The sequence below is a fragment of the Lontra canadensis genome, unplaced genomic scaffold (assembly GCF_010015895.1).
Source record: "Lontra canadensis isolate GAN:19392208 unplaced genomic scaffold, GSC_riverotter_1.0 scaffold69, whole genome shotgun sequence".
Taxonomy (NCBI): domain Eukaryota; kingdom Metazoa; phylum Chordata; class Mammalia; order Carnivora; family Mustelidae; genus Lontra; species Lontra canadensis.
This window is the reverse complement of record NW_022631063.1, coordinates 11,112,856-11,124,354: the sequence shown is the minus strand read 5'-3', so window position 1 is coordinate 11,124,354 and position 11,499 is coordinate 11,112,856. Positions and strand designations below refer to the sequence as shown.

General features: G+C 42.7%; 1 protein-coding gene across 1 annotated transcript in view; it reads left to right on the top strand.

Annotated features, from left to right (window-relative positions):
• Positions 1-10,305: 10,305 nt before the first annotated feature.
• SP3 (Sp3 transcription factor) overlaps positions 10,306-11,499 on the top strand; it is a 58,237-nt gene continuing 57,043 nt past the window's right edge. Inside the window, exons 1-2 of the mRNA XM_032880481.1 lie at positions 10,306-10,420; positions 11,053-11,204. Of these exons, the coding sequence (XP_032736372.1) occupies positions 10,414-10,420; positions 11,053-11,204 (159 nt within the window). The 5' untranslated portion in view covers positions 10,306-10,413. The remainder of the gene's footprint in view (positions 10,421-11,052; positions 11,205-11,499) is intronic.

The following is an 11,499-nucleotide window of genomic DNA, read 5'->3' as shown; positions in this document are numbered from 1 at the left end:
ACCGACTGAGCCAGCCAGGTGCCCCTAAAATTCAGAATTAGTAAGTATAATTTACATGGAGGATAAGACCTCAGTAAACTTTGTAGAAAATCAATGGCTGGAAGTATCAGAAAATTATGATTTAATTTAAAGAGTCAGCATGGATTCACATCTTACCTGCCTCAGTGATGTGAAATAACTTCTGGGTCTAATGACAAACACCAGCTGAGGGAAGCCATGAACCAATTACTTGGGATAAAGCACCATGAAAAGAGTACTGCACAAACAACTAATCTAGAAGTTAGAGAAGTATGGTGTAGGGATGAACTACTTAAGTAGATTAAGCATTGACTTTGATATCAACGTGTGGAAGGAAGAGTTTGGAGCAGATGGATTACAAAGCTCCAGGGATCGATATTAGGACCAATTTTATTCATTTTATATGTCAGTGACTTAGAAGAGGAAACATGCAGTAAGCTTGTTGCACAAAACCAGAGGGAGGGATAGTCAATACAAAGAAGGAACGAAATAAGTTGACTAGACTAGGAACATAAGCAGATAAGTGGCTTATTCAATTCAGTGTGGAGGAAATATGAAGTAGAAAGATCATCTCACAGTAATGTGAAATCAGAATGTTTAAAATAGAGTAAAAACTCTTGAGACGTGTAAATAAGCATGCTAGAACTAAATGAAAATCATTCAAATGCTATGAGTGAGATAGCAATATTGACTACAGAATTTCAATATTCATGTAAATGTTAGTACTTTAAATAAAGATATTAGGTATATTTTAAATATGCTAGACTAAGAAAATAACTCACTGGAATATATATAATTAGAGCAAAAATAATGACACTTGCCGACAATGTGATAGGACCCTTAAATTATGGCTGGTCTATCAGTACCAGAAACAAATTAGTTGACAGGGTCACCTAATTTATTATTTATTATGATTTATAATTTACATTTATGTTGCACTATATATATATATATATATGAGGAAATCTTATATAGATATTCATATATATGTATATATATATAAAATGGTAGATAACAAAAATATTTGAAGATTTCCTTATAGGTTTTTTGATTATTTGTTCAACTGGCAAATATTAGCTTTGTGGCTCCTTTACAATCAGCAGGTTATTAGCAGTCTCTCCATTAAAATAAGAAGTCTGAAACCTTAATCCTAATAGAATACAAATCTGTGGTTTATTGAAATCAATGAATTCAACAGATTTTGTTGGTTATCTTCTATTTGCTCACCACTGTAGATGTGTTTCTTGATCTCTTTTATTAACAAGATATCTCTTTTGATAAAGCAAACAATTGAACGTTTTTCTTTAATATTTGAAATTCAAATAAGTTAATGTCGTAGCTTTAAAAAAAGGTCCCAATGGGACAAATGAAAAACTGTTTATACCTCTCTCCTTCTTTGAATAATCACTGCGGAGGAGCTGGGGAAGGTGAGACATCGTGCTTGTGCACAGAATGCATATGATTTAAACAGAGCTGGTAACATGGTCTTGAGTGAAGGGTACATCCTCTAAGTGTAATGGAAAGTTGAAAGGGAGGGAATTTAGCATTAAATTAGGAAGGCAGTAGGTAAAAAAGCATTGGCTTTTGGGAAGTGGTTAAGACTTGAATGGAAACTTCAAGGCCTGTTGGATTTTGCATGAGAACAGAGGAGGGGGAAGGACAGTTTTGGTACTAAGGGTGATTAAATATAGGACAGTGGAGGGATTTTTGTTTTTTGTTTTTTTAAAATGTAAGTACTTTTTTTTTTTTAAGATTTATTTATTTATTTATTTGTCAGAGACAGAGGGAGAGGGAGAGAGAGCACAAGCATGGAGAGCAGCAGGCAGAGGGAGAAGCCTGTTCCCCTTGGAGTAGGGAGCCCATGTGGGACTCGATCCCAGGACTCCGGGATCACAACTAGAACAGAAGGCAGACGCTTAACGACTGAGCCACTCAAGCCTCCCAGCAGTGAAGGGTTTTTGAGAGAGACTCTGTGTACATTACATCTTGGGAATCACTAACAGGTTAAAGCAAGGTAGAGGAAGATGAATTTGGTGGCAGATACAGAACAGAAAGGAGCAGGAAAGTCTGGAGTACTGCCCAGTGCTTCAGAAGTCCAGCCAGACCCAGGTATGCTTGGATCTCTTTCAGAAGGAGCTGACCGCCCCTCCGTGATTCCTGAATTCAGAGGGCTCTCCTTTGGCAATGCATCTTTGTTATCTCTGTTCTTTTTATTTTTTTTTAATTTCTGTTCTGTATTATCTGAAATTATGTATGTTTGTATCTTGTCTCTTAATTGTATTATCTACTTCTTGAGGGTAGGGCCCATGCAATATCTGGAAGGGTAGGGTTCAATTAATTTTGAGGGTTCAATGAATAGATAGATAGCTGAGAGAGATTCTGCAGGAAAGCTTGTTAGCGCCTGGTAGCCGGCTGCCAGTGGGAGAACAAGGAGATGTGTCAAAGGTAATTTCATGTATGGTTGTCTGAGAGGATGTTGAAGACATTGCTGTCACAGATAGGAATTCGTAAGGGATCGGGTACTGATTTTGTAGAGAGAGTTATGGGTTCAGCTTTGAACATTTGGAGTTTGAGGTAAATTTTGAGACATTAAGAACCTTTTTAGTGCTTGAGGCATTCAGGTAACCGGAGACAAAGATAAGATTTGGGATTGAATTTAGAGACAGGGTTGATGTTCCAGGAATGGTGCTCCTTCCAGGGGATGAAAGGTAAGTTCAAGGAATCAAAAACTGAGTCTGAAGTAATGTTTGTATTTAGGCACTGGAAGGAGGAAAAGAAACTGTCCAATATGGTAGTCACTAGCCACACACGACCATTTAAATTTAAATGAATGAATGTGAAGTACAATGAAAAAATCCGTTGTGTAGTCACATTAGCTATATTCCATGTAGCCATATGTGGTTAGTAGCTACTGTAATGGACAGGATAAACAGGATGCTTCCATCATCACAGATAACATTATTGGACAGCACTGAGAAGATATAGAGAAATACTCATTTGAGAGAGAACCAGAGAGCAGATGATCTTTTTCAATGGAAGAGAGAGTTTTAAGGACTAAATGTTTACACTGTCAAATGCTGAAAAAGAATGAAAATTGGTGGTGGGGGAATCAGTGGTTTTGCAATAAGGAGGTCATTACAACCTTTCAGACAGTAATTTTGAGTAGCATGGTAGGCACAGAAATTGAGTATAGCATTAAATTAGGAAGGCAGTGGGTAAGGAGCAGGTTGTTGATATCATGGACAAGGAAAGGCTAGAAAGAAAGAAGACAATAATTAGAACTTCAGAGTCACAAGGAGGCTTTTTACAGATGGGGAGACTACTGCTGTTTGAAGTTAGGAAGGCCTATGAAGATGCTAAGGGCTCCATTTAAGAAAAAAATTCTCTGTTTCTCTCTTTATTCTTCCATTTACAATACTCAGAACATTTCCCTTCCAGTCACCAAATATGTGTGTTTGTTCCCACACCAACCAACACCAGCTGAGTGTCCTACAAATTCAATTGAGTTCTGGTACCATCTACCTGGAATTAGCATCAGCTCTCATAGGTTAAGGGCTCAACGTCGTAAGACTGTTCCCATTTTAGACACCAACTGCAAGTATTTCTGACTAACAGGCTATAAATCGGGGTTCCCACAACTCCCTCCTAGGGTTACATAATTTGCTGGTCTGTCTCACAGAACGCAGGGAAAAACTTGCTTACCTTTACCAGTTTACCACAAAGAGTATAGATAATCAGCTAAACTAAGAATGGGGGTGTTTATCTTCTGTACCCACTCTGGGTATGCCACCTTTCTAGCACCTTCATGACTTCAGCAACCTGGAAGCTTTCAAACTCTGTACTTAAAGGATTTTTATGGAGCCTTCATCACATAGGCATGTCTAATTATGAACTCATTTTCTAGTACCTTTCTGGAGCATGGGTGTGGGGCTGAAAGTTCCAAGCTTCTAATTATGGCTTGGTCTTTCTAGGAGCCAGCCCCCATCCAGGAGCCCACCCCAAGTCACTTCATTAGAACAAAAGATGCTCCTATCATTTAGGACATTCCAAGGGATTTAGGAGCACTGTGTCAAGATTCAGGGTCAAAGACCAAGTATTTGAATGTGATGTACCTAGTGCTCTTACCCCATAGAAAATCATGAGAGTTTTAGGAGCTCTGTGCCAGGAGCAAGGGGCAGAGGTCAATGTATATATTTTCTATTATTTCATAGCCTTCCAAATCCATAGCTTGCACTTGCTTCTCTTTTTAGTTCTGGGTTCAGATTAACAAGAGTCTCTTGGATATCTCATGGATATCCTCTTAGGTCCTTGTACCCAACACATCTAAAACTAAACTCATGGTTGTCCATCCCATACACATTCCCATTTTTTATATTCCTTATTCCAGCTCGTCTTTCCAGTTACTAAAGCAGGAAAACTTAGTCATATGTGAATCATTCTGTCCTTCCTCTCCACTCCTTCAGTCAATCAGTTGTCTGGTCATGCTTATTTTACTACCTCTGCCATAGACTGATTTATTAATTTATTCTCCTTGTTAAGATAATGATTATGAAGTATTTCAGGCAAACAGTAATAATAGAGGACAGCATCACAATAGCAACATATTCAACATAACTCAAGTAAACTTGCAAATTCAAACAAAGCCCCCTGAGAAACCCATTCAAATCTCATTCTCCTCTCCATGCCAAGGGTTATCGCCATTTAAAATTTAGCATTTGTCATTGCCATGCAATATGTCATAGTTGTACTCTCCATCTAGAATATAAGTTGGTGGGTTTTTAAACTTTATGTAAATGGTATTATACTGTTTATCCTGCTGTAACTAGCTTTTTTCACTCAATATTATTGAGATTTATCTGTGATGAATCTTTTTTCATTTATTTTAAATGTGGCTTAATGACTACACCGTAATTTATTAATCATTATGGACTATACTATATTATTACATATGTATAATACAAATATATGTATGTGTGGGTATAATTGCATTTATTTTTTACTCCACTTCTTGAGATGAGATGGAACGATGACATACACGGTGCAGCATTTCAACTACTTTAGTGGTAATTGGAAAAATTCTATTCCTTCAAGGCAGGTAAAAACTATTTTCAATATTTTATACAGTTCTATCCAACTTTTTCCCTGCCACCTGATTCTTTATTTTTTCCCCTTTCTCTTACTTTCTCTAACTAGGCCTTGGGTATAGTTGGCTTTTTTGGGACTACAGTTCACCCTCGAATAACATGGAGTTTAGGAGTGCTGACCCCTCGCACAGTTGAAAATCTTCATACAACTTTGAGTCCTGTACAACCTAACTACTAATAGCCTCATGTTGACTGAGCCTTCCTGATAACATCAACTGTCGATTAATTAATGTCTTATATAGGTATTATATACAGTATCCTTACAACAGAGTCCGCCAGAGAAAAGGAATGATATTGAGAAAATCATAAGGAAAACACATTTACAGTACTGTTCTGTATTTACTGAAAAAAATAATCTGTGTAAAGTGGATCCACATAGTTCAAACGTGTTGTTCAAGGGTAAACTGTATGTAGTTGATGTATGTCTGGATTACAGGATTAAAGGGTAGAAAAAAATTCCATTATAAGATAGTGAATCATGAAATAATGTATGAATATACTTCATGCTGAAGGTTGTTGCTCATCATTTAATGACACCACACCTTAATGGAATCAGGTAATTAGTATCATTTGTCAAGTAAAGCTATCTCTTAAGTTTGCTAATTTACAACCAAGACAATTTCTAGCATTCTACATTATTCTAAGAAAGGTAGTTAAGAAAACACTTTCTAGCATTCAATATTCTTTGTAGATTAACAAGGTAGAAATACATAAACCATCTTTTTTCAGAAAATTGTACTCAGAAATCTGTCAGTGCATACTAAGCTTCCTGGACTGACATGAAGATAGTTTCATAAGTGTCATGGGTAATTAGAAAATGTAGAATACCCAGGGATGTCAATAACCTAGATCAAAAGAATGGGATTCCTTGAATTATGAAAAGATGAGTCCTTTTGTATCATGATCATATCATTGGTGTGGAGTCTGAATGAAAATGAGGGTCTAACTCATTTGGGAAAAGTGATCTCAAGAGAGGTGAACTATTATTAAGTTTGAAGAAGTTTTATCACATGGTATTTATTGGTTAATTGTAGTTTTTTATTCTTCATTTTCCCACAAGATAATAGTCTTGACAATCTGCTTAATATTAACCATCAACAATGTGTTACATATTGGTGAGAGCATTCAAACTATGATCCCTAACACAAGGAGCTCACATCCTAAGACTTTCTTTAAAAAATGATCTTCCTTATACATATGGACCTATTTTATCTACTTTATTGTGTGTGTGTGTGTGTGTGTGTGTGTGTGTGTGTGTGTTTATTTATTTATTTATTTAATTTATTTTTTATAAACATATATTTTTTTCCCCAGGGGTACAGGTCTGTGAATCGCCAGGTTTACACACTTCACAGTGTGTGTGTGTTTAAATCACTACACCCAATGTGGGGCTCAAACTCACCACTCCGAAGTCAGGGGTCAGAATGTTCTACCGCCAGCTGGGCGCCCCTATTGTTTTTATCCTCTCTTTTTTCTTTTTTTCTGTAATAGCTATGTGCATCTCTTAAACTGGTCATTTAAGTAAACTTGGTATGTTGATGGTGAAACTGCCAACATATGAGTTTGAATCCTGACTTTGCCACTTACTTGAAAAATGACCCTGAACAAGTCCCATAATCTTGCTGAACCCGTTTCCTCATCTATAAAGTGATAAACCTATATTTATCTCCTAAGGCTGCGAGGATTAAAAATGTGAAGTAGATGGTACACAGTATAAGCCCCCAAATGTTCTTTTTGTACATTAAGAAAAAATAAATTGGTTTTTGAGGTGTATTTTTTTTTAAAAAGTAGGGAAGATGAAGTATGAATGGGGTTAAATATGCCATATGTCAATGTCAACCACGATGTTTCTGAAATATGATAGTGATTATGTAAATAGAACAAACTTGAAGATTTTGAAATCCAGTGTGAACAGGTTAAAGAGATCCGGGGGCTCGGTAAGAGGAGGGTCACAATCATAGCAACTAAGGTTATGTCAAAAAGACATTGATTTAGGTCTAACTATAAAAAAATCACCACCTTTTTAGGTGAAAATGGCAGAGTACTGGCAATTTCATATGGTCCACTTAACAGATACTCAGAAGGGGTAAGAAAGGCAGAAAGGGCATGGCGCAGTTAACCAGGGCTGTCGCTATTTTTAATACAGAATGGCTAGGCTCTTGCAGATGTGAATCAAGCATTTAGTAGCATCTACTCTTTGAAGAGAAAAAGGGAATTGAAGAAGGGTCAAAATTCATGTCATTGGGTGTAGAACTCTGTTAGGCCCTTTGACATTCATGTTTCCAAAGGATTTAAGAAAACTTTACAAAAACACATTGAAGATTTAAAAAAAAAAAAGTTAGGAAAACTGAGGATAAGGGAAAATACAGTAACACCCAGATCTCCTATTGTGATATAAACAGTGGCTAGAAAAGAGCCTCCTTCGTGAAATCCTCTTGGGAAAGGAGAAAGTATACATGATACAAGCTTGGTGCTTCCCTTCCTGAGAGGCAGCTGCAGTTCTGGATTCTTATGTAATGTGGCAGTAGTTGCCACTGAGTCTGCCTTGGACTGAGAAAACGGCTATCTTTTCATTAACACAAGCTGTACTTCAAGATTTGACTACAGTACTGGACTAACTAAAAAAGGTGTTCTGTCCAGAGACTATCTTCATTTTCAGCATTAACACTCTCTAGTGTGGTCTGAGAGGGTCTTCTGAATCTGATTCTGTAGTAGTAGTACTTTTGGTATATGTATCTCTTAACAGCATTGCGTTAGAAGCAGAATAGTTAGCTGTGGTAGATTCTTTTCTTTTTTTTTTTTTTTAAGATTTTATTTATTTGACAGAGAGAGAGAGATCACAAGTATGCAGAGAGGCAGCAGAGAGAGAGGGGGAAGCAGGCTCCCCACTGAGCAGAGAGCCCGATGGGGGGCTGGATCCCAGGACGCTGAGATCATGACCTGAGCCGAAGGCAGAGGCTTAACCCACTGAGACACCCAGGCTTCCTGGTAGATTTTTTCAGAAAAATTAGATGAAGTGTTTTTGCATCTTGTCAGAATGGTTTATGGGACCAAAAAAGTTTGAAAAGGATTTCTTCATTCCATTTGTGAAGTGGTATCAATGAGGAAATAAATTCCTGTGGCCAAATACTTTGCTCTCTATGGGTGGCTGGACTAAGACTTTGTTAGAGAGGCATGGAGATAGTATCTTAAGGCCCATAAAACACATCGCCATTCCTGGAAAAACAGCTGATGAAAATGCCTGAAAACTCTCTTGTAGGGACAGAGCGATCCTCCATCCAACATATCCATGCCAGAAAAGTGATAACACTGTGACTTCCCTTTCTCTTCCACTCATTTTCACTTCTGTCCTCTTCAAGGCTCCCATTCCTCAACTCTCCAAATCAGCTTTTTCTATGATGCTTTAATTTTCCTTTAAAATTTAAGTGTAAAATTATACAGCATTTATGCTACTTACCTTTTATTCTATTTAAATATGAGATCAAAGTTCTTACTATTAGGCAAGATCAACCCCATTCTTGGGATCCAGAATTTCAAGCCTTGTTTTTTTTTTGCATGTTTACGGTTTTTATTTCCTGGGGGAAGTTCTGTCTTTTGTACAATTAAATGCCAAGTAACCACACAACATTTTTGATCCTATGTACACGGATCACAAGAACTGAGATGCAAATTTACTTAGTGTTTCACAAATGGGCTAAGAATTCTTTTTAGTTAGCACACACAAAATCTAGTTCAGTTGCTTGGACTTTACAACGCAATTCCCCAGCACAACTTTATCATACAAAATACAATAATCACAGTAATTGAAACGCAAATTCTTGAGTCAGCTTTCTAATAAACAGGGTTATTGTGGACAGTATTTTTGCTTCTTGAATTTAACCTCTCTTGGCAATTGAAAAGGATTTGGCAATTAGATCTAAAGGTAATAGGCAGAAATGTCTCAGTTAGCAAAACACACACACACATAAAGCCTGAGCATTCCTCCCGGACAACAGCAAGGTATCAAGGATGAAAAGGGCAAAGGAGTGTTAAAGTAATCCAATATGTGAAACGAGATTTTAAAGAATAACTAAAATGTTCCAAGAAAAAAATAACTTCCCTGAGAATCACTAATTTAAAAAGCGTTGGCAATTGTTGATGGGCTTTCTCAGATGTCGACTTGTTACCAAGGCGATCAAGAAGCAGGGAATAATATATGTTTGAGCAGCAAAATGATTGTGAATGGATTTAAAAAAAAAGGATTCTACCTCTTTGATTATATATACTTGCCACGTATTAAATGAAATGTAAGTGCCTGCTTTGGTGCCACTGGCCAGAATGAAAGCTCTCCTCCAGTAAGTGAGGTGAACTGAGATTTTTGTTTTAAATGCCTGCCTCCAGGGTACGTACAAGTGGGAGACGGGTTGGAAACCTAGAGCTAAGGGGGATGGGAACGAGATGGCTCTGCCTGTGAATCTAAGAGCTGTGATGTGTGAGAGAAAATCCTCCTCCAGCCTCGGAGGGGGTGTCTCCCCCAATACCAGCTCCCTCCCCCCGGGCTAGTGGGGCGGGTCTGGTTTGCTCAGTAGCTGCAGCGGCCGTAGCAGCAGCCCCGGGGCTGAGCGGCAGCGGCCTCCTGTTAGCTCAGGGAAGCGGCGGCTCCGAGAGCGCGAGGCCCTGGGGAGATCCGGCGGAGGTTGCCACCGGGATGGAGGAAGCGTCGAGTGGAACGAGAGCCGCCGGGGATGGATTTCCTCCCCAGCCCAGTTCCCTACAGCTTGGCTGGGCCTGCTCCAAGCACCTGCGAGGTGGAAGAGGCCTGCGTCTCGGGCCTGACAGCAGCAGCCGGCGAACGAGGCGGGCACAGCGGGGTAACAGTTGAGCCGTAGCCGCTCTCGGGAACCTACGCCGCCACGGCCGCTTATTGTCTCTCCCCTTCCACCCGGGGGCAAACAGGAAGCGCGCCGGCTGGCCGAGCGACGGACGGGTATCCGAGCCAATGAGCACTGGCGACCGAGAGCGTGGTGGCGAATGAGCGCGGAGAAGAGAGGCGGGACTTCCGGGCGGGCTGTCACCCTCTTCCCCCCTTTTGGGCTGGAGGCTCCACCTTTTGTGTTTCCCGCACAGTCAATCAAAATAGGAAAAAAAAATCCCCGGACCGCTCCGGCCGTGTCCGCCGCCGCTTCCCGCATCCTCTCCCGCCGCCGCCGCCTTCGCTCCTCACCATGTGTAAGGCGGCGGGGAGCCCCGCCTGAGGTGCCCTAAACACACTATGACCGGTACGTAAAGCCGAGAGAGAGCAACCCTTGCTGCTGCCGCCGCCGCTGCCGCCGCCGCCGACCACAGCCAGCCCGGGGCCGCCGCCAACGCTGCCGGCTCCCGGCCCCGTGTGTGCGACCGAGTGTCTGTGAGAGGCAGAAAGCCGCACTCCCCTCCGCCTCCCTCCCCTCCCGGCCAGCCACCATCCACCCCTTAAGCCCCAGCAACGCCGTGTCCCTGCCGGGCCCTGGGGCGGGCGGCCCGGTCCGCCGGGAGCGCATCCCCCCGTGTGCGGGCGCGGGCGGCGGGCGGGCGTGTGTGAGTGACTGACGGTGCGAGAGGAGCGAGCGCGAGTGAGAGCGAGCGGCGCGAAGGGAAAGGGGAGGAGAGGAGAGGAGAGGGGGCAGGGGCAGCGCGGGGAGGAGGAGGAGGAGGGAAAGAGGAGGAGGAGGAGGGTTACAGGCAGCGGCGGGCGGGGGCAGCAGCAGGAGGGGAGGAGGGATCCGCCGCCGTCGCCGCCGGGGGGCGGGTGGGGGAGGGGAAGGGGACTCGGTCCGGGCTTTCGGAGTAATTTCGCCTCGGCCCGCGGGCCCCCTCCCTCTCCTCCACCCGCCTTCCTCCCCACCCCCACCCCCCCGCGCTGTGCCTGCAGCTCCCGAAAAGCCCGTGAAACAAGAGGAAATGGCTGCCTTGGACGTGGACAGTGGCGGCGGCGGTGGCGGCAGCGGCGGCGGCCACGGCGAATATCTGCAGCAGCAGCAGCAGCAGCACGGAAACGGCGCGGTGGCGGCGGCGGCGGCCCAGGTGAGGAGCGGCTGAGCCCCGGCCCGGCTCCCCCCTAGCGCCGCTTTCTCCTCCCCTCGCCTCTCCCCTCCCTCCGCGCCTCTCTCCTCCCCTCCCCCCGCCCCGGGAGCTGCCCGCCCGAGGCGCCAACGCTCCGACCCCGCCCGCGCTGCCCCTCCCGCCGCCTTTTTGTGAGTGTGTGTGTGTGTGTGTGTGAGAGAGAGAGTGTGTGTGTGTGTGTGTGTGTGTGTGTGCGCGCGCGCGCGCGCGAGCCAGCGTGTGCGCCCTCCCGGGGGTGGGTTCCGGGCGGAAGGTG